The sequence below is a fragment of the Caretta caretta genome, chromosome 4, assembly GCF_965140235.1.
Source record: "Caretta caretta isolate rCarCar2 chromosome 4, rCarCar1.hap1, whole genome shotgun sequence".
Classification (NCBI taxonomy): Eukaryota; Metazoa; Chordata; order Testudines; family Cheloniidae; genus Caretta; species Caretta caretta.
The window spans coordinates 34,872,165-34,896,094 of NC_134209.1; the positions used below are offsets into that span (position 1 = coordinate 34,872,165).

Here is a 23,930-nt window from a genome sequence, read left to right on the forward strand (position 1 = left end):
AGAATTTCTCTTTCAGGTGTACTTTTTGGCCCGCAGACATGTGTGAATAAGTCTCTTTTTAGTTCCAAGAAAGAGTTTATTGTGTTACCTCCCTCTTACCATTAGAAATGACTACTTGTTTAATTTTCTATAATATCACTGTCGCCTCCATGAGTGACTGTACTAGCATATTATAGGGTTCATCATAACTTTATGATGCTATTATACCTCTTAAATGCTCTAGAGTGCTAAATATCCATGCTGCTAGTCCACCGGGTAGATCAGCGCACTCTCTAGGCAGCAGGAGAGGGGAGAGACACTCCCATTATTTTTCTTCAGGATTATCAGAAGGCATTAAGACTGCACAAACTAATCGTGACAGAATTGCATCCATATATGCAAAAAGAACAGGAGGACTTGTGGCACCTTAGAGACTAACACATTTATTAGAGCATAAGCTTTCGTGGGCTACAGCCCACTTCATCAGAGGCATAGAATGGAACATATAGTAAGAAGATAGATAGATATACACATACAGAGAACTAACAAACTACCAGACTTCTAAACCAAAAAGGAGTAACCACCTTAATATACTTAGCTTGCCGCAGCAATAGAGAGAGAGAAGTGGAGGACTGCTTGTTCATTATCCTGAGCAGTGGAAGACTGTATCTTCTGTGCCTTTGATATCCCCCTTTCTCTGAATTTTTTTTCTTGAAGAAAATTGTTTGTTTTTTAATTCAGCTCTTAAGTCTCCTTTGCTTTCAAGCAGGAGTGAAGATACGCGCTGCAGTGGAGAAAAAGATCACGTAGGACGTTAGTTTGCGATGATTAGCTTATCAATATGAGAAAAGCAAAAAAGGGAGAAAACAGTGTATGTGACAAGATGCTCTACTTTGCAAGCCTATCCCAAAAGGGAAATACCATCTTTGTCATTTCGAAGACCTATAACTAAGAGCATGTCTATACTACATCCCTGAGTCGACCCCAGGCTCTAGTCTCCCTGCCCCCGGCTTGGAGTCGGGGAGAAGGAAGTAGGGGCAGCTGCCCGGCTTTCTCAAGACCCAGAGCAGGAAGCTGCCGGGCAGCAGCTCAGCTGGGAGTGGAATGCTGAGGGCAGCCAGGCTGTAGCTGCTCAGCTTTCTGGTCAACTTCACAGCTGCAGCATGGAGTTGTGAAATTGACAAGACAGCCCACAGCCTGTGTAAGTAATGCAAGGTCTGCACAGATGCTGCGTCACCCTAACTACGCTGACGTAATCGCTATGCCTCCCGTGGAGGTGGAGTTACTATGTCAGTATAGTACAGCACTTACGTCAGCGGGACAAGGCTGTAGTGTGTACACTGACATAATTAGGTCGACGTAAGCTGCCATATGTCAACCTAACTGTGTAGTGTTAGAGCAGGCCATAATAATCAGGGAATGTTTCATTGCAATAATAATTGGCCAGCTCTAAACAAAGTTTCTTGTCATAGTTTGTTTTAGGGAGATCTGAAAGAGGAAGAGTAGGAACTTCCTTTACACACGACTCCCTCCCCCCTTTGCGATTGTTCCATTTTATTCTCTTGTAGCTCTCCTGCTTTGGTGATTCTTTTTTATATTCGGATGAATATATGTGATACATATGGAGTGTGAATGGTACTTAATTTTCTGCCCCCTCCCCCCCCGCCCACACTCCTTTCCTCTAAATCACTGCAGCATTTGTTTTCCAGCCTTTCCCAGATCAAGGAGAATGAGTATGCTTTGATGCTTTAAAGCTGGAGTTCACTTCCTTTGGTGCAGCCATGTAATCTCTGTAGCCCAGGGTTAAAAGTTGGGCAGAAAGGGAGAAATCCTTTGTCTTTATGAATCTTTATTCCTGACCTCACGTTCCTTGGCATACTTCATGCAAAGCTGTTGTCCATTTTATGGAGCACTGATGTTTATTGTAGTCGGCTACTTTTTAAAGAAGTTTTAAAATGTGGGCATATTACTCTCTCGCGTTGTATTTGCTTCAGGTGTACAGTTGTAAATATATTTTGGTTCATGAGCTTGACTCATTGCTGTGGTGCTGGTTGTTATGATTTATGTGATGCTGGTTGTTATGATGTGGTGCTGGTTGTTATAACAATGATTTGTTAATACAGCAGCTCTCAAAATGATTGTTTAAAGCTTTACAGTCCTGTATGTTTTGTAATATTAAAATGAACAGAAACACAGTATCTGAATCTGCCATTTCAAATATTCAGGCATGTTGTGGCAGTTTCACTTGGTGAGATTTCTCAATAAATTTTTGGGATTCACTTTGAGAAACTTTGTGAGTGGGGAAAGCTGATCAGTTGAGGAACTTGGAAAGTAAGTTTGTTTGTTTTGTGGGAGTATTAAACGTTTCTGGCATCTTTCAATTCTCTTGGCCGTAATGGCATTCTACAGAAAATGAATTTTATAATTCATACACCACTTAAGAAAACAAAATAAATCAGACCTAAAATGTATGTATGTTCTGTTACTACTTTTATCTTTTGTAACTATAAAGTCATTTCATTGGGTCTTAAATAACTGCCCCCAGAGTAGATTTAAGTACAGTTTTTGAGGTCTGATCCTTGTAGTAAATTTCAACAGTAATAGGAGTTCCGTTAATATTTAGAATCCACACATTTAGGCTATGTCTGCTCTTCGAGCTCAGGGCATAATTCCCGGTTTGAGGAAATGCTGCTACGTTAGCTCTCATCGAGCTCACGTTCTAAACGTAAAGGGGAGCCGTGACAGCAGGAGGGGCTAAACACCTTGAATACTACGATCCTGTCTGAGAGGCTAGGTACATAGTCGGGACGGCTAATCCCTCCTGCCACTTGTGCCGTCGCAGCTACACTCTGTTTTTAATGCAAAGGCTCAATCGGAGCTGGCACAGGTATGTCTCTTTGGCTGGGAAGTACTCCCCCATCTTGAAGTCTGCACATATCCTGAGAAGCTAAAGTAGATTTGGGGGTGAGTGGCCCCAGTGAAGTCATAGGTAATCTGCCACTGACTTAAATGGTGCCAAAAGACTTCTGAAATTTAATAAAATTTCATTCTAGAATTCTGAAATTTGATAAAATTATTTTATTAGAAATATGTTATTAATCAGGGCCTTGATCCCGCAAAGGGCTGAGCACTCCAGTCAAGTGTGCTCAGCCATCTAAAGGAATGAGTTCTATTTTGAGTGGAAATTAATTCTTTTGTGGCTCAGTCACAGGCCCCAGCTTTGCAACCACTGTGTTTAAAAAATTAAAAAAAAAAGGTCCAAGTGCTGTCTATCTCATTAAGTAATAAGACTGAACAAAATTAAGCAGTATTGCTAAGCTCAATCCTTGATATAACCCACAAGCCTCCTTTGATACAATGTCTGATCCAACACTAGAAATCATCTGCACCTCCCAGAAGAGAACACTGGCCCAGTAGATTATGATATGTTTGAGTTGTTGGGCAGAGGAGTATTGAATAGTGCTCTGTACAGGCCGAGATCTGTGGATGGGTCTGGTGAAGCAGTGCTAGAGGCAGTTACAGTTACAGTTGATGTCATTACTATATGATGATAATTCTCTGGCTCTGGGTGGTATTTCCTTTGCTGACATGCTATGTTGTGTGTGTAACCTCTCCCCTGTTTCCTATGAGCGCCGTCTCTTTTGCTTTGGTTCTTTTTCTCAAAGCTTTCTTACAACAGAAAGCAGTTAGCAAATGTTACTGGGTGATAGATGAATGTGGCTCTAGATTATTCTTAACACTGTATATTTTTTCTTATCTTACTGTACTTAATATAGCTTTTCATTTTCCATCCTACAATAAGTCACTGTTTTTTAAAGAACTTGCTGTTCTTAAATTTCAGCCACTGTAGGTTTAGTATCGCCTAGATGAAGGAAAGGTATTTCTCCTGGTTTGTTACTTCATCAGTTAAAAAATGTGAACAATTAAAGCATTGGCAATGATCATTATTGATGGTGCACTCTGCCCAAAAAGCACATTATCGATGACATTGGAAAACTAATTGATAGAGCTGTTTACTGAGTAATTTGGCACATTTCTGTAATAATTCAATCTAATTCTGATGAGAAATCTCAAACCAAAATCCCTCAGTACTAAATTCTTTAAAAATTACTCAGATAACACTTGCACAAAAACTGGAGGCTGACTTGAACCTACAAATAATGCCTCCGCCCCATGTCTGTACCTCCATCTACATCCAGGCAGCTAGATTTGCCATTGATTCTCCTTTTTCTCAGGCAGTGATGGAGGGAGGACTTCTGAGACTTGAATTTTACAAGATGAATTCAGGAATAGTGTGTAACTCCCAAACTCACTGAGTTTTTTTTCATAGACCACCACTCACATGGGATCTGTTGTCCCCACCACCTGCATCTCCTCTGCCTGAGGGCCCCAGGATGGAAGAGGTCCATGGAAAAGATAATATTTTTGGTTGTATTATCTTTTCCGTGTAAACTCCACATGGTGGATGGGCGACAATAAGTATTTCCTCACACCCACAGGTCCACCCAGTCTCCACATCCTCCCCTGTCCAGCTTGTAGAGAAGAAGGTCACCCTTAGTGTGGTCTGAAGGCGGTAGGTTGGGGTACGGTATTGCAGCCCTCTTCCCTTTTCACCTTCTGAGTGGGTAGTAGAGATCTGTGGAAGGGTCAGGGGGCATGGGACAATGAATTCAGTGTTTCCAACTCTCACAATTTTATCATGAGACTCCGTGATGCTTGGCATTTTTTTCGTAAAGCTCAGCTTCTGGAAGCAAGTTATGATGTGAGAGTCTCAGCTTTCATGTTTTTAAACACCACCTTGATTTCAGAAATGCCTTAAAACCTGGTCCTAGTACACCTAAAAGTTCAGAAACCTGCTTCCTATTCATTTCATTTGGTGACCCCTAGTTCTTGTGTTATGAGAAGGAGTAAACAACACTTCCTTATTTGTTTTCTCCACACCAGTCATGATTTTACAGACCTCTATCATACCCCCCCTTAGTCGTCTCTTTTCCAAGCTGAAAAGTTCCAGTCTTATTAATCTCTCCTCGTATGGAAGCTGTTCCATGCCCCTAATAGTTATTGTTGCCCTTTTCTGAACCTTTTCCAATTCCAATGTGTCTTTTTTGAGATGAGATAACTACATCTGCACACAGTATTCAAGATGTCGGCGTACCTTGGATTTATATAGAAGTAATATGATATTTTCTGTCTTCTTATCTATCCATTTCTTAATGATTCCCAACATTCTTTTTTGCTTTTTTGGCTGCCACTGCACATTGAGTGGACAGTGTCAGAGAACTATCCACAATGACTCCAAGATCTTTCTTGAGTTGTAAGATGTATGTCATGCTGTTTTGTCACTGCTCATATATTTGTAAGCTTGACTTCAGCTTGACCTGTCCAAAGCACAGTGAGATCTTAACATGTCACATATTCTGTAACCTGATTGCTCCATTAGGTCCAATTTTGTCCACTCCTTTCCCACTTAATTGAAAACCATTCTGTGTTTCCCCAGAAATTTTAGCCTGGTAGGTAATGTTGGTTTGGTGCTTTTGGTGGCTAGTCACCTGCCAGATTGGGTAAAAAGAGTAAACTAGATTCGTCATGTTACCCTGTTGCTATTTATATTTTTTTTTTCAGCATCATGTATATACTGTGCGTATTTTAAACATACAAATTCAGGTATTGAACTGAGCTCTGTTCTTGTATACCTGTTTATTGAGGTTGACATAGTATAGAGACACTATTCAAAATACTTTTTACTCTTATTTTCCCTAGCTCCTGCAAGTGGATGGATATCCAACAATATGACACCGTCTGGCGCGACTGCACCAAGCGATAAGTCTGTGACTCCGCCTCAACTAACAGAGCAAGACACTTTGGTGCAGAGAGCAGAGCATATTCCAGCAGGAAAGCGCACTCCTATGTGTGCTCAGTGTAACCAGGTCATTAGGTTTGTACTCCTTTTAATGATCATTTTATCCTAAAATCTTTCTTACGACATAACCTGGTTTTGTTTTATTTTAATTATGTCGTCACAAATGCTTTTGGGCTGCATTTCAGTCAAACAAGATTCAATGCTTTTTACCACTTTCAGGCGTGAAATCCACATGATTCATTTTAAAAAAGTGAACCTGGACCTGGTGACACAGGAAGCAAATGTGGAAGCCATTATCTGCTCTCAATAGTCATGGGCGCTTTTAGAACCTGTTTTACTGAAAATGGGAATGTTGGCTGGGACTCGGCAAAAATAAAACCTAAACCAAATAAACAAGTTGTGACAAAATCAAACGTTCATTCAGTCAGACCCAGAAGATTAACAAGATTAACAAGCTTTCGTGAGCTACAGCTCACTTCATCGGATGCATCCGATGAAGTGAACTGTATGTCACAAAAGCTTTTGCTCAGATAAATTGGTTAGTCTCTAAGGTGCCACAAGTCCTCCTTTTCAGTTTTGAATGGTACTTGGTAAGCCAGAACAATTAAATGAAAAGAGGAGGAAACATAAGATACTCCCACACATAAGAAGAAATGTCACATTTTAATTATTGCTAGGACTATAGTAATAGTGGTTTTGTTTTTTTTTCCCCCAGTGTCCGATCTTGAAATCTGTCCAATCATAATCTAGGGCTAACCATCATGCACTTGATTGTTACAGTGGCTTTGAGTTGTATAATATGGAGGGAAAGAAATTTCACCCAGATACATTCTGTGACTGAGATTAAGCTAAATACATTCCATTCACTTCAGTGATGTAATGATTGGTTAGAATATATAGGTAGTGATTTTTGCCAATTAGCTGATGGGTCTGTCTCCAAAAGGACAGTAAATGTAGAAAGGACCACCTTAATGTGTGGTGTTTTCTTGGTCAAATTTTAAAAAATAAGCTCTCTTCTCCACCTCCCTCCACCCCAAAAAGCTGTCATTTACCTGGGCTGCTCAAGCTCATAAACCCACGGGAAAATAATTATTTTATTAAATAATCAAGGCATTAAAAATGAGTAATCTGAAAATTTTCTTATAGCAATAATGAATGAAATATGTGCACGTTCTAATTCAAACAGGGATATGCATTCATTCCAATTCAAATTTTATGCTGCACTATAAAAATGTAAAAGGTATGTGCTCACAAGTCTTATGGGTGCAATTAAAAGGGTGTATTGAAAAGCTTAGCCTCTAAAACCATGTATCATTTAACTATCTCATTACCTGGCCAATAGAAATTTCTGAATGGATCAGTATATAGTAAATTACATGCAGAAAGCCAAGCATGCCCGTCTTGCACAGCTGTGGTTATTTTGTCTTTAAGGTGTAGCACTATAATCTCTCACTTGAGAAACTGCAGCTCCCTTTTAAATTATTGCTGGTTTAGCAGACATTATTGTAGCTTTATCTACACCAGTGGCTCTCACGCTCTAATCTGGAGAACCAGATGGTCACATGGTGCTATTTCACCTTGTTTCCAGCTGCTAAATCTCATTAAATGGGTTTAAACATACATTTAATGCTTTCCTAATATTACGTAGCTTGCAGTGTTCTTGGAACAGGGACTATTTGTAATGTGAATATGCAGCTCACTGGGGCTTTGGCATATGATTAGGACCCTTAGGTACTCCTGCAAGACAAACAATAATTTGTATGTAACAAGTTGCTGTAATTACCACACGGATGATGATTGATCACAAATGAAATGGGAGATGAGCTACGTAACTGAACTGGAGAATGTGTGGTCTGTGAAACGGTCTCCGTTAAGATGCAGTCAACACAACAAAAAAATGCCCCGATCAACAGTACTTATACCATCACCTACTAGAGATTTTCTGTGGCAGATACCTCCTTAATAAATTACAGCATAGGTTGCAGAACTGGTGGGGCCATGCAGCCTGTACCCTGACCACTTTTTGGCCAGGTCCAACTTGATTGGTACTGTGAACTAGCATGCCAGGTTGCAACACCAGTCACTCAAATTTGTCATAATAGAGGGGCTGCCTGGCCTGATCTGAGTGGCGGTCGCAACATCACTCCCTCAAATTTGGAGGGGATGGCTAATGGGCCTGGGGAGATCAGGTTGCTGGTGGAGGGGGGTGCCTGAGAGGGGAAGAGAAGGGTCAGGTGGAGTTGCGGGGAGGGGGAAACTATGCCACCCCCACACTTAAATGGTGCTTTGCAGCCATTGAATTATAATGCATCTGAAAGTGATGGGTTCTGTTTTCCCACATGTGTGCAGGGGACTTGCATGTCTAACTTCCTTTTTCCTTAGTGCTAAATATTTCTTACATAAATCCCATATATTCTGGTGGAAGGATTAGTTCCTATGATGCTGGATTAAACAGCCTTCTGGACATGAATAAAAATATGGCAGTTGCAGTTCAGTTTGCATGCCGTTTTAAGCTTACTGCTACTGGGATTTATTTTAATTAGAGGAAAAGCTGGCTAGTCATGCATACATGGCACATGAGTACAGCACAGAGTAATTGTACCATATGATATTTCAGTTTGACCACTATTTATCTGTCTTTCAACAGTCAGTTGTATATCAATTCAGATTATTCGGATGCTTTTCATAGGCCAAGCTTTCATATCTTCAAATGCCAACGGAGTTCTTAAGAACAAGGATAATTTCATGTCAAGATCAACTGACAGTACAGTAATCAGTAAACTGAGTTCACCCAACATTCTCACGCTACAGTGGTTTTGGAAGATTGTGATAGCTTTTGGAGTTCAAGTTTTAACATAATTACAGTTCATGGCCTTACTGGCAGCATTACCTACGAAAAGGTAGGAGCAGTATCAAGTGACATTCCATTGTACGCCTGTTTTGCAGCCAAAATGCACTGTAGCGTTGGTTACTTTACACTAAGGCATAGAGTAACCATGGCTTGTCAAGCCAAAAAAATTGACATCTTATAACTTTTTAATTTATTCTCTTAATTATAGATATGTTTATCTTCCACAGACGTCAACATTTTCCAAGGTTTCATTAGGTTAAACTTTTCTTTCTTTGCAAAAAGATACCCAAACCAAACACAAGCTATATTTTCTGTTTAAAATATGTAATATTTGTAAAGAGGCTCTGAAAGACTTTTAATTGATAGCTCCCAAGGACTTCAGGAACTCAGTAAGTCTCTTAATACCAAGATGCTGAACTGGCTGTCACTTGGAAATCCAAATTTGTATCCCCAGGGTCTCCACTAATAATACTGTATATTTTTGTGTGTGTAAGTGTGACAAAAGATTTATTTTTAAGATCTATTTTCTCAAAGTTTAATTATTCTGAAGGTCAAGGGGCAAAATTAAGAGTACCGTTTTTGTTGGTTTCTTATATATAAGAAAATACAGGTCATGGGGTTTGCCAGTGAGGAAAAGAAGAAATGTTTGTTTTTTGGACGGCCATTCTGTTAACTGTCAAGCGATTGACCAACTGAGCAGATGTGAAAATCCTTTCCATCTCCCCACCACTAAATTCCTCTGTTGGCTTGGTCGTGCAGTACAATGCACATGATCACCAAGATAGATACTGCTGGTGGGCCCTCTGAATATACTGACACTGTTGTGTCTGGTTACAGTGTCAAAATAGGGAAATAATGCTTATTTTCTGGTAAGCCTTTGCTTCTCCTTTTTATACAGCTTATGTATAGTATATTTTTATACTGCTTATTTATAAGCAATATAAAAGTGGCTGCCTTGCAGGGTGCCGAAAGAGTAAATAGTTGTCTGAGTGTAAGTTTCTACCTCCAGCTGTAGGGTTTGCACACCTAGTCTACACAGTCATGTTTGAAAACTGGACCTGAAGTCCTTAGCGCCTCAGAACAGCCTGTAAGGATGGCTCACTCAAAGCAAGCCGTGGCTTGTAGGATTGTCCTTGATTTTCATGATGGAGTGGGTGATGGTTTTATAATAAATACGTCCTACAAAATTTGACTTCTTGCAGGTATAAGTCCCTTTTCGGTCCAGTGGTAAATGAATACCTTTCATTACTGCAAGCTCTCAGTACGGGATGAATGTTTTTTGATGAAACAATTTAATCCATGCCAAGATGAGGAACGCCTCCAAAATTCTGAATATCACATCTTTGTCTACTTTGCCATTTTTTTTCTGTCCTTCGAGGTTTTCTTTTTAAGGTTTTGGGTGTGATTAAACTTCTAACATGTTTAAACAGTGACCCAGTTAAAAGTATGGGGTTTTTTTTAAAGGCATGTTTCTGAACATATGTATATAGCAAGTACAAGCATACTGATGGAAAAACTTGAATCCTAAGAGTCACTGTGCAGTATGCTACCATGTTTGTCTTGGGACTGTAGGGAGGGAATACTGCTTAGATACAATTTTATACCATTTCCTGTCCACCTGGATTCCAGCACGTTATCTGGAATGGTTAGCCTAAAAATGTCAAAACTGTGGAGAGCTAAATACACCAGACGTTGAGGTCCCTCTCCTGCTTTTATTAGAATACTTTCCTTCCACTTTGCAACTATCCAAGCCTATCATTTTAGAACAGACAAACAGAAACTTGATCCTACTGAAGCTAGAAGAACCTCTTCAGTGTCAGTCCTGTGTTAATGAATGCGTTAAATTAGCCTGTGCTGACACTGTGAGAAGAGAGCACTTTGTTGTACACAAGAACTTGTATTGTTTGATCTGTACATAACTGAAAGGGCATTGATGTAAAAAGGTGCTTGTACAGAGGCTGAAGGGTATCAGGTTAGGTCAGCGTTTGCACTATTTAGTCATCCACAAGGGAGTCTGGAGTTTGACGACACTAATTTGGTCTTCCAGGTTCAGGAACAATTTTCCAAATATTGTTTCCATTATTTCTCCGGTTGTCAAATATGGTCAGGCAATAACTTTGTAAATGAAATAAATTCTCTCCCTTTTCCAAGATGATGCATGAGCCATTTTAAATATACTTTCGTCCCATTTCCTTTGCTCTCCTCTACTGTTCGTGTTTCATCAAGAAAACAAATAAATGAGGGAAATGAAAAGAATTATCCACAGCTTCTTTCGATGAATTTCTCCTCGTTCTACTGCCCATTTGTCTTCCCATCCTGCAGATACCCCACCCTAGCAAGCTAGGGAGAACAATGGGGATGAATTCTTCCAACTATTTCCCTAATTACTTTGTTGGTAAGAAAATCTTGCCATTCTATACAAAAAATGTTCTATTCCTTACTTAATTCCCTTTAATATTTGGAATCTTTGTGGTGTGGGATTTTTGATTGTTTTGTGTTTTGGTGCAGGACGGAGTGCTGTATATTGAGCATGATCAGAACTAGGTTAAGTACAGCAGCAAGGTACACGATAATCTTTCAGGGTTACAGAAAATTAAAGTTTTGTTCCAGACCCCAATTTCCTCAAAGTTTGAATATGGTTTGAACTTAGTCTCAAATCAAAACCCTATCTTTGCTAAAATGAATGTGTGAGTATCAAAACAAATAATTATTATAGAAAATAACCACTTTAAATATGTTTCAAAATGAATATAAATGTAACTGTATAAGGGAGAGCTTTATAAGTATAATCTGGCAAAAATTAATTTGCTTGTAGACTGGGTGGTTTTGTCCAAAACCCTGATTGACTTATCCAAATGAATATCTTACAAGTACTTCTGCATTTCTCAAATGATAATGGCTTGACTTTTCCCGTTCTGGATGCAAAATGTTCTTGCCATAATTGGGCTTCCTGGAGAAAACTGCTGTCTCTCACCTGGACTGGTTCATCACTGCAGCAGACTCTCAGGATAAGGAAATTTATTGTATTTTTGTCTCTTGAGAAACTGATCTTATCCTTCTTGACTTCTTTGTGGAGTCAAATCTATGTTAACATTTGTAACCTTGATACAGATATGTACTGAAAAAAAGTTACAATAATTTTAAATGAAATTAAATATATTTTGCAATGGCTAGAAATCATTTGGAAGATCTTATAATGAGGTCTTATAAAATAGTAACCTTTTTTCTAGCAATCACTTCAGTGTTATGGAACTATATTTAATGGAGTTCAAAATAAGATGTGAAAGAAAAGCCATTAGTGTTGTTGTGAACAAAGATTATTCCAGGCATTACTGGAATGCAATGAAATGGGCACAGAATTGTTCAGTGTTTTTTTGGAGATTGTTGTAGGTAAGAGATGTTAACCAGCAAAGGTTTGTCGTTTGTACTAATGTCACATGGGTAATTTGGATAGACATTTACAGTTGTCCGTGTTGCCCCCTGTCCCTTTCAGTTGCACTGCATTGGCTAAACTAGTCCCTTCTCCTTTAACCAGGGGTCCTTTCCTGGTGGCTTTGGGGAAATCCTGGCATCCAGAGGAGTTTAACTGTGCTCACTGCAGAACCTCTATGGCTTACGTTGGGTTTGTGGAAGAGAAGGGGGCTCTCTATTGCGAGATCTGCTATGAGAAGTTCTTTGCCCCTGAATGTTCTCGATGCCAGAGGAAGATACTTGGAGTAAGTAATCAAACTGTGTGTGCATGGTTTAAATTAGTATTTTTAAAGGTGAATATTAACCACAGCCTTTTCCTTATTTTTGTAATGGATTAGTTGCTGTTAGGGAACACTTTATTGCAGATTAATCTTATTTAATTAACAGGGCATCTCACATGTCTCTTCTAGAACTCTGAAATCCCCTTTTCGTAGCCAAGTTCTCATCCTGCAGATTCACTCTGTAGCACCAATACAGCTGTCGGCATATGCACGTAGGCTACAGTTCTATATTCTAGTCCCATGCCAATAATGGACATTACCAGTTTATCTCCAGCACTCTTTGAGGAGAGACATTGCAGCCTCCCCCTTGCCAGAGACCTGGACCCCAGGCCTTGCTTCTGGCTTTGCCTCTTTGGAGTTCATCTTCTCTCTCCAAGTTGCCCATCGGTAACTGCTGCAGTTCTTTGATTGAAGTGAAAGGATATTTTATTGGTGGTTTTTGACAGAATTGACAAAATAATTGTACAATATGTAAAAATGATTATGCCTCGCTGAGTACTACAGAACATGTCATTTGTCTGGTACTAGGCATAAGATAAAATATCAAAATGTTCCCTCGAGTGTGGTAGGTAGAAAAGCCCTCGCTCCTCTCACAGCCTAAAGTTTCCAATTCCAACCCTTTGATCCAGAAAGATAAGAGTCTGTTCCCCGGTGTCGCTGGAAATGGTAAGCATACATCTCATTGCTTTAGCAGTCCAAGTTTCAAGTCACATTTGGCATTACATCATCTTTCAAAACCTAACAAAATTGTCATAATGTCCTTTGTGATGTCCCCTAATTAACTTTTCCCTATCTTCACGAATATTAATTTATATTTGTCTGAAATCAGTGGGACTACTCACACAGAAAGGTACTACTCAGCGTGAAGAAGGGAGACAGAATCTGTCTCAAAATCTGTTTGGGGACCTTAGCAGGGGGCCGTGGTACTGTTAAGCAAGTGGAACTTCAGTTCTGCATGCGTCCTCCAGAGTATTACAAGAGTATCCCTGAAACGATGGAGTCACCAAATTGATCTTGGCTTGGGGATTTTTTGTTGCTTTAATTTTTGACAGCTGCCGGAGACTTGAAATAACACGTTGATAGTGTTGAGATGATAATTTAAACAGTTCTTCATCAGAGATGAAGAACGGGAGAGACATTTTTAAAAAATGCAGTAGTTTATAATGCCTATCAGCAAAAAATTATGCTCATGTTAATTTATTTAATAAGATTCTCGAGTAACATTGCAGAGAAAGCATAAAAACAGTGTTTTTTACAACAGTACAGAACATGATCACTCCTATTCACTCATCATATCAACATCACTTATTAATACCCCTTTTTCTTATCCCAACAGGAAGTAATCAATGCTTTGAAACAAACTTGGCATGTTTCCTGTTTCGTATGTGTGGCCTGCCATAATCCCATTCGCAATAATGTCTTCCATTTGGAAGATGGGGATCCCTATTGTGAGACAGGTGAGCAGCGACAAAATGACCAATGTTTTCGGTAAAACAAACCTTTTCACTTTGACAGAAGCTTTCCCACTAGTTTTCATAACAATGTATTTATTTCATCTTATCCAACAAACTAGCACCTTTGAGTCGGGGGCTGGATTTTGCCACAGTGAAGTCAGTTGGAATTTAGCTATTGACTTCATTAGGAATAGGCTCTTCGTCGTAGTTTCATTTAGTTGCTGTTCTTGCTAAGTTCCCAGATGTAGGTATAGATAACACAATAAAATGCTAATTCTCAAAAGATTTTCATGTTGGTTTTTATGAGAACCCATATCTCTTCATTCACTTGAAATAGGGATTAAATGAGCAAATACTATGCGAAGTAGTGTGTGTTACTATGAGTAGTCTTACTGATGGCAATAAGGCTACTTCTGGTCGTAAGTGATCTGTGCAGGAGGAAGTGCTTTGCAGGATCAAGAATAACATCTGTAGAACACAAGCTTAAGATCAAAAAGGCTGGTAGGAATAAAAATACAGTGATTTGATTCTAGCTCTTGAAAATCTAAAGACCAGTATTAATGTGAAAAACAGTCTCCTTTGAACTTCCCTTTTTCACATTTTCAGCCAAACCATTTCCTTGAAGGAGTGAATAATTTCATTTATTTTCTTTGCTTTCCTAGTTTGTTTAAAACTTTCCACATAGATTCCCTCTCTAGGAAAGAAATGGGATGATATTTATAATAAATATTCACAAAATGTGAAAGAAATAATTGACAAAAGGTTCAATATTATGTGTTTTTCTTCTTGCATGATATTTAAATCCATATTAGAAGTGTCACCAGTGGGGCCTTTTCATGGTTTCCCCCCGCCCTGTAATGTACAGTGTGATTTCACTAATAGGAGTATTAGGGTGAGTAGCTTGGGCAGGAGAGAGTGAAAAGCAGATTGATTGGGAAGAGACCTGGGGTGAATCTTGTCTCCACTCAAGTAGTGGCAAAACTCTCATTGATTTCATTGGAGCCAACATTTCAGCTCTGGTTGTTAGCAGAGTTGTTCAAAGCAATGCAGAAACGGTGAAGGGGAGCTAAAGATCAGCATGGCAGAGGAAGATTCTGCTGCCAGGATTGATTTGGTTATGTGGAGGAGAGGAGTACACACTACTTTCCCCATAACATTGTCAGAAGTACTGCAGTATCTTGCTGCTGTTGAATCATGGGAGTATCCTATGGAATGGAATATTGACAGATGAGTAGACTTGTCAAGTATGACAGTGTTGTTGAAATGTCATCCTCTGGGAGTCTGAAGTCCCTAAACTTAGAAAGACTTGACAGTCTCTAAATAGAGTGATCAAAACTAGTATTAAAGTAATCGATAACTCACCTCGAGGTGGAGAATTCATGACTGCATTTGTTCTGCTAATATTGAATTCTTGCTCCTACTATCAAGTGATCCTCCTTGTTATGGAATGCGTTGATTGGTGCTACTTTACAAGCCTTCCCAGCTCAAATGCTCACTCTTCTGAGCTACAGGCAGATAGATATTGAAACACGATGCCATTACTATCAGCATGACACATGTGGTAGTAAGCTTACTTGTGAGCCGCAAGGTTGTTAGTACAAGTCTGCTTTGACACATCCTGAGGTTGCAGGTACGACTGTCAGAACCAGGGGTGGAAGTGCTATGTAGTAAAAGCACTGGGTTTCTAATGAGATGTTAAACGGAGGGGTTGGCTGAGCAATCGGTATGAACTTGCTGAACACAGAGCACTTTCAGCTACTTCTGTGTGAAAAACGCTGCATAGAAGAAACTGTTATACCACAGTTTCTGGAGGGTGAAAGGGAAAGAAAGCTGAAGCCTTCCATTATGCCTTTGCTACTGCTCTCTTTCTTCCAAAGGAAAGTCTGTAACTTTTTGGCACTGTAAGCAGGAGCCAAGTTAAACAGGGCTCTGACTATTGTAAGATGCATTGAAGCAATATGTTTGTGACACCAGGGTCACAGTCAGGATTTACAGGTCCTGTGAGATGGAGAAGTGCTGTACTATTTGATGTTTTCATCAACTTTCCCCACTACACACACTATTATTGTTTTTTCCCAGCATCGAGATCCTGGACTAATAAAAAGGATACATCCCTCTTGCCACTATCAGTCAGTGAAGGGCTTTACTGCTCCAATATGTTTGTGCTCACAACCTGCTTTTAAGCATCATGTTTTAGAGCACTGTTTCAGGGGATCCAAAGCAGAAATCTGCCCCTTTGCCTTTTCACATGGGAAAAGGCACCTGTTGGCTCTGAGTTCTCCAGCAGGCATTAGAGAGACTCAGCACGTCCATGTTGCCTAGTAGAGAAACAAAATCTACTTTCACACTGCTTGCCACTCCTTCCCGGGTTCCCTAAGAACAGTCCTCAAACATCTCTTCTCCGTCAGTGCCACAATGTTGCCAAAAAGAATGAAGTCTGAAATTCCAATATAGCTGTCACTTTGTCTAATTCATCTCATGGAAACTTAGTGTTCCATGACACATGGTACCTTTGGCATCATGATGCAGTGATCCAAAACCCATTAAAGCTACCTCACTGTTCTTGTTCTGGACCTGAACATTTATTTTTTTCCTTATGCTTGGCTGTTGGGGGTGGGGAGTAGGGATGGGTCTGAAATGAAAGAAAATATAAACTGATTCAGGGTGAAAGTTGGCCCTGTGCAGCGGAGCAACACGACATCGGATGTAAATGATGCATAGCACTTGAGGTGACCTTTGCACAGGGGTGAGTTTCACTCTTTGAGAGGAGACTATCAGAGCCAATACTGACCTTCATACATTTAGAAATGTTGATTAGATGCACATTGTATTGTAATGAACATACAACAGAATACAAACTTAGAGTGAGAGATTCTAGGCAAAATCTGATTTTGTTTTTTTTAAAAACACTCTGCTCAACATGAGCAAACCACAATGGGTGGAATAACTTAAAAGGAAACTATTTAAAAATCCAATTTTGTCAAAAGGGTTGGTCTTTGATTAGAAAAGAACTGGAGAGCAAATATGTATATATTTTTGAAGTGTGAGTGGAGTATTGGAGTGTAGGTTAAAGAAACTCATTTAAGAAGGAAATACACCCAGTGCTGAGGGCCAGTGTGAGGCCTATGCACCATGTAAAGTCTCAAAATAGGGATTGAGGGGGACTTAAGGAGAGCATAGGCCTTGTTCTGGCCCTCTGCATGGGGTGAATTTCACCCTTAACACACTATTGGACTCGAAGTGAAAATACAGAAGTAAGAAAAGAGAGATGAAGAAGGAAAGATTAAGAAATAGAAAGGAAAGGGAGTGAGCATGAGCTGGTGAGAGGAAGGGTATATCATATCTCTCAGGCCCCTATTTAGTTTATCCACCCCCTGAATGCTTTGTCCAGAAACTTGGCAGGTGGTAATATAAACACAGTATCCTCTCCTGAAAAACAAAATGATTTCGAAAGGAAATTCTTGCATTTCCACTCATGCTTCATGCTTTCTGTGGTACAGATTACTATGCCCTCTTTGGTACCATGTGCTATGGTTGTGAATTCCCCATTGAAGCTGGAGACAGATTTCTTGAAGCCCTGGGCCACACCTGGCACGACACCTGCTTTGTGTGCTCGGTAAGTAAAATTATTTCACATTTTAAACAAATCAGTGGCAGCAGTGCTTGTGCTAACCTGAGCAATGTGAGAGTAACAGCTAAAATGTCACTTAATCCTCCTAACCCAAACAAAAAGTACTTTCACGGTTGTTTGGAAGGTGTGTTGCTATTGTGGTATTTTGGCACTCTTAGAGATCTTGGCCATATGTGCTAGCATTTAACCCTTCATGTTGACCCTCCTGGAATATAGCATTAAAAGTCCATAAAGGAAGATGTCATATTTCTAAAATGGCAAGAGTATTGTTTGTGTTCACAGTTTCATATATACCGGAGGTTTTTTAACTCAGATATACGAGTTTACAACTCACTGTTCTACTGCAGTCTCCTTTAATAATACCCCCAGTGTAGATCGTCGTGTATTCGCTAAACATCAAATGCCTCTGTCTCATTTTCTTTCATGTTCTGCTTTATACTGTGCAGATCCTTTATATATGGAAATTCTGCTTCAGTTAAGTTAACCTTTTAGGGGTTTTATTCTTATTTGAACCCTGTTTCAAATAAATTTTGATGTCTCTTCTTTGTATTCCAAAGATAAATGTATTGAGACAACATGACAAACCTATTGCAGCTGAAATGAAAGCATATCTCTGTCTATCATCTTTGCTTGTATTGCACGAACAGGAAAAGTTACAATAAGGATGTGATTTTAAAAAGTGCTCAGCATTGCCCTAATTCTGCTCTTACCAAAGTAAATCAGAAAGTTCCCATTTACTTAAATGGGAACAAGTTTTGACCAACACTAACGCTTTTTAAATATCCCACCCTGAAAGCATGTTCCTGAGCAATGGGTAATAATCCTTATTCCATGATTGTGCACATCAATCACGTGATGATTATTTCACATTCGGAATAATTCACTGAGTGGTTTTTTGTTTTTGTTTTTTCCCAATCCTATTTCAGGTCTGTTGTGACAGTTTGGAGGGTCAGACGTTCTTCTCTAAAAAGGATAAGCCCCTGTGCAAGAAGCATGCTCACTCAGTGAACTTCTGAAGCTTAGGCCACGTATCGTTAACAAACATAAGGAATGGAGAAGGTTGAATTTCATCAGATGTCCATTTTCAATCGGCTAATAAACTATTTATATAAGATTTTAGAATGGAAGAGAAAAGTGGGAACTTTGGGCTTTTTACATAGGAAGGTTGAGAGTGTTTATCAGTGAACATTTTTGAATCAGTAAAAAGAGAAGGAGGGAGATCTGTATTCCAAGAGTAAATTATTGAGTGTAAAAATACACACCTCACAGCATATTACTGTATTGATCTCATGATTTTTTTTATGGCCAAGGTTATATTTGTTTAAATATCAGAAATGGGGCTTCCAGGTTTAGAGAGGTGATAAAATGAAACTTGCTTTTGCTGGTATTCGGGGGGAAGGGGGAAGCATCAGATATATATTCATCATTTTATAGGAAAGAATTTTAAAAAAAAAAAGGAATGAAATCAAAGATAAAAATTGGGGTATGTGGGTCATAATTAATGCACGAAATCTTTGCTGTGATAACCATATTCCGTAAGCCCAGGTTATGTTTATATGGCGTTTTTGTCTTTGGTAATCAAGTCTTGAGCAGATCTGCAAAGAGCATGGCAGAGATTTTTACATGGCCACCAAATGGTGGAATTGCTACTGTGCTGGAAAATAGGCATCAAAAAGATGCCCTTTGAGCCACTAGAGAAAACACATGGGACCTACTCTTCAAAATGTGGCACATACCACCAAAATGCTCGCCAATAAAAGTCAGGGTGTGAAATTGCATCTTAAGGTACTCAGTAGTCCTACACTTTAACTTCCAGTAGTATGGAGGCAATGTTGTAAAGCAGCTTAAAATATTTACAGTTTTCTAGATATTGGTGGGTTGGACTAAAACACCAGAGCGGGGAGGAGACTGGGCAATTTTCAAGGCTCAGAAAATAATTTTAGTAGGACTGATATTGCTTTTGAAACAACTAGAGTCTGAAGAGCTGGGGCTCAAATAAATACTTCTAGTGGAGATACTGTACTCAGCACATGTTTGGGAAGGGGATGGATGCGGACAGGTTTAAAATGTACTGTAGTTTCTGCAAGTGAAAATGTGTATTTTAGAGGAGGAGAGATGAAAAACTTTTCAATAGATTCCCCCGCCCCCTCCGGCCGCTTGGAATTATACTGCAGTTAACTCACATTAAACATTTATTGTAGTGATTCTTCTTAACCTCCTATCCCCCCACCCCTTTGTGGACCAGGATTTGGAATTTCCCAGTTGCTAAGAAATTCTAGACCCACAGTCTGGAGGGGCTAATACTGCTGCGTTATGCAGCAGTTTTATCCTTTAATTTGTGCTTTGTCTATTTGTATTATAAACACACGCGCGCGCGCTTCGAACCTAAAGTCACTGTTAAGTAATTAATATTAAATGGTGAAACAAGTTATATAAACAAGCACACACAAAAAGGAACTATATGATTATTAATGTTTTTAATAGGTGAGATTCTAGTAGGGCACTTTATAAGGAATGCTGTATCTCTCACTGAATATTTATTATTTTGGTTAGGAATATTCCACATTGGTATCTTTTTGATTTCACTTTTAAGGAAGCCTAGCTTATTTACTTCCAGAATTTTTAGGGGTCTATTTTTTTTTTTGACTGCAGGCTTGATGTAGTTCAACTGGGGACTTTACAACTTCCAAAAGTATTTTTCATGTGGGATATCCTCAACAAACAGTGTTCTGCTTTTGAGCAAATGTGAGAATCATCTAGGGTCAATCCTGCCTTCTGGAACATAGCAGATGTATCAGAAACTGCATTATAACTTAGAAAATCAGCAACTGTGCTTTTTACGTGCATGCTCTGTAAGTGATTTCTCAAAATATGCCTGTTGGAGGGCAGGACTGAATTTAAATGTTTTGAGGTGAAAGTGGGTTTAGAGGTGCATAATTGAACCATGATGGCAGACTTTTCCGAGTTCAGTTACATCAAGCCGACAGCTTTATCTGTAAATATAATAATGAATGCTTAATAGAACATTATCACAATTTTAAAGGTAATTGCTGGGTAGTGGGTGCAATATGTGTTGATCCATTCAGTAGTCTTTCCCTGCTGTGTGTGCTGAAACAATAGCATTTTCTATTCATATGAATGGTTTTGCAAACAGCAGTAAAGGGAAAATACTTCCATTTACAGATTACAGTTGCTCAAACCTCTCTGTTTTTTGCCTTGTTTTGTTTAAAAAAAAATGAGTTAAAGAAGCCTGGTGATTTGCTTGCTTTCTTTCTTTATGCTTTTGCTTCTACTTTTGACTTCACATTTGCAAATTTCATAAGACAAACTCTGTTCCTGTTACCAGTTTTGATCCTAAATAAAGATGTATGAAAAGCAGTCTGGAAAGCAATATCATGATGTATACGTATTAATAAACAGCTTTGGAGTTATATTTATTTTGTTGGGTGGTGGTTGTTTTTTGTCTTCGGATTTTTTTTAAGGTCACACAAGAGAAGCAGAAATGTAGCCCGGAACAGTACCACTACCGTATTCATATTAATTGAGCATTCTTTATTTCAAAATACTGGCCAGAGTAGAATATTTTGCAGTGTATTTGCAAGTGTGTTTGGCATTTTTCCCTAGGCTGAGGCTTTTCATAGCAATGCTATCGCCCATGACGAGCATTATCTGATACTGTATTTAGCCTTGGTACAAAGCATTCTCTGCTTTCACCTGGGGATACTTAACCATCTACTGTAACATGGTCAATTACTTCATGATAAAGCAGCCTCATAAGAGTCTCATGAGCTGGATATCTCTTAAATAGGCAAATGCACTGTTGTTTTTCTGTCTTTATTTGTACAAGCAGAAAAAATACTGCACATGGCTATATAAAATTTAGATGCAACTTTACAGGAATTTTGTCTCTGCTGCAGTGTTTAGGCTATGAATGAGACAAATGCAAGTCTATTTGCAAACAGTATATTAAACTCCAGAAGCCAAACTCTTAAAGACATCAAGTCAAAATTGACATTTTAATGGGAGAGGTTTGGTTTCTATCAATCACAACATCATTTAACATTAAAATGCACCGACAAAAATAAGAGATCTGTCATTCATTCATTAAGAAACTGTAATCTAGTGTAAGATTTATAGGCTAAAAACTCAACAGCATGTTTTCACAATAAATCCCCTTTCACTGCTCAACCCAGAACAAGTCTCTCTGTCACTCAAAACGTTTGCCGATCAAAATGCCCTGTATAAGATCTTCAAAGGTTTTCTCACAAAATTGCATATAAATCCTTTTACCAGCAAAAGCTTAGTATAGGTTTGTGTTTTACTTTCTTGGGGCATTGGTTAATTTCTTGTGCTCAGACAAGATCTTGGTTATATCAGAAACACATAGGGCCTAATTTATTATTAGCAGTCTGGTGTTAATTAGGGGGAATTACCAGAAATAGTTTGCTTGATGGAAATTTATTATCGTATCACACTTTACTGATGGCAAAATAGGAGTCACTGAAAGAATGCAGCTCCTACTCATAACCAACTAATTAATAAGGTGCCAAAATTCCTCTGAGAAGGGTTTGGTCCTAACTATGGGAACCTAACAGGGCAAATGGTTCCTATCCAATATTTAAAATTTTAAAGGGGAAAAGAGGGAGGAGGAGAAATTGCTGCCCAGCAAAAGTCCCAAAAGTGGCATGGCTTTTACTTGCACTTATAAATGAAAGCATTTAACTCAGTTCCTAGGCTTATTAGAACACTCGTTTTCCCTTTTATGCAGACAGAAAAACAGCTGCAAATTTATTATCTTACTTGGCGTTCTGAACTTGATTTTCAGTTTTCCTTGTGTATATCATACATTATGGCAATGCTTTATGAATAGGACTTTAGAAATAACAGACTATTGTACTGAATTTTATTCCCATTTAAAAACTCTCCATTTTTTATGTAATGGCTTAAAAAGTAAAGCCCACAGTAAGTTGCAAATTTATATTAATGATTGATACGTAAGGTCTGGCTTCTACACTTTTAATACACCTAAATGTTTGCTATATAAGGCTGTTTGGGAATAGAAAAGCACTTTCAGTTATTAGCAATAACTGTGGTTCAGTGGAAGGCACATTCAAGGAATACGTTTTCTTTACATCTGAATAGAATATTATAATGCAGTGGCATGCAACCAAAACCTTGCTTACTCTGTTATAAAGTAAAGAACAAAAAAATCACAGTGGAATAAAAAAACTGGAGCTGGCTGATCTGAAAAAATATTCTGGGTGAGATTTTTGAAGTGCCAAAGAGATTTAGGAGCACATGTGCCATTGCAAATCATTAGAATTTATGCTCCAGATGGCTTAGGAATTTAGAAGAGTCACGCCCTTCATCTTGTGTGTTTTAAAAGACTTCTGCTGTATTATGAAACCAAGCACTGTGTTTTGAGTTTTTCACACTTTCCAAACACACAGGACCTTTTTAAAACACTCACACCTGTACTTTACCTTTCCTACCTACTAGAAAGCACCATTGTTTTTTTATTTGCTTAAAATACTTAAGTAAAAGATAATCCCATCAGGTGTGTCTTTATTTTTCTTCCCAGTACACCAATGAAATGTCAAATGTTCCTTTGGTAAATATAAATCTGAACTGAGCTTTGGTGAGTCATTCATCATAATGTCATGTTTTTCCTTCCTTGAAGTTTCCATTATTTGATTCAGCTCTTTGAACATAACCTTACCTCCCACGTGAAGTCCTGTGTCCTCTTGAAGTATATCAGGCAACAGGACAGCAAAACTATGTGTTGGGTCAAATTTATTAATGGCACAATTTTCGTGCAGTCCCAGTGAAGCAAATCACCAGTAACTCCATTGTAGTCTCACCGGTTTTATTCTCATGTGTAGCCGTTAAGTGTGATCAGAAGTAGGCCCTTTTGTCTGGATCTTCAGCTGATGTAAATCTGTGTATTCCCATTTAAGTAAATGGAGAGATGCCAGTTTTTACTTGCTAAGGATCTGGCCCATTGTCTTTAACAGGATCTACACTAAAGATGAATTTGCTTAATGAAATCATTTTAAGACTCGGTGACAAAATACAAACAACCGAGCACCATGACACTTAGAGCTCCTTCCAGTGTCATTTAAAAGATACGAGATTTTTCATACAGCATATTTCATCTCCTGAAGCTTTGATTTTTTTACGTCTGTAGACGGGCTCTAAAATATAAATGAGAAGGTTAATTGTGAGAAAAGCTTGTACATAACTGATATTTAATATAGCTAGTGTAGCTGTTTTGGGGATACTGATTCAGAGACATTTAACTTCAGGACCAGGTAAGTATGTACTATTTATGTTTGATCACGTAGTTGCATCAATAGTCTGTGAAAATCAAGTATTAATTAAAACTAGTCTATGCACAAAAGAT

The 23,930-nt window shown here is 38.7% G+C and overlaps 1 protein-coding gene across 19 annotated transcripts in view; it reads left to right on the forward strand.

The window, feature by feature from the left end:
- Positions 1-20,964, forward strand: part of PDLIM5 (PDZ and LIM domain 5) — a 183,172-nt gene extending 162,208 nt beyond the window's left edge. For all 19 annotated transcript variants that reach the window (XM_048847041.2, XM_048847038.2, XM_048847045.2 and 16 more), the window contains 5 exons: positions 5,740-5,914; positions 12,226-12,406; positions 13,779-13,899; positions 17,397-17,512; positions 18,454-20,964. In XM_048847041.2, coding sequence (XP_048702998.2) covers positions 5,740-5,914; positions 12,226-12,406; positions 13,779-13,899; positions 17,397-17,512; positions 18,454-18,543 — 683 coding nt within the window. In that variant the 3' untranslated portion in view covers positions 18,544-20,964. The remainder of the gene's footprint in view (positions 1-5,739; positions 5,915-12,225; positions 12,407-13,778; positions 13,900-17,396; positions 17,513-18,453) is intronic.
- The last annotated feature ends 2,966 nt before the right edge of the window (positions 20,965-23,930 follow it).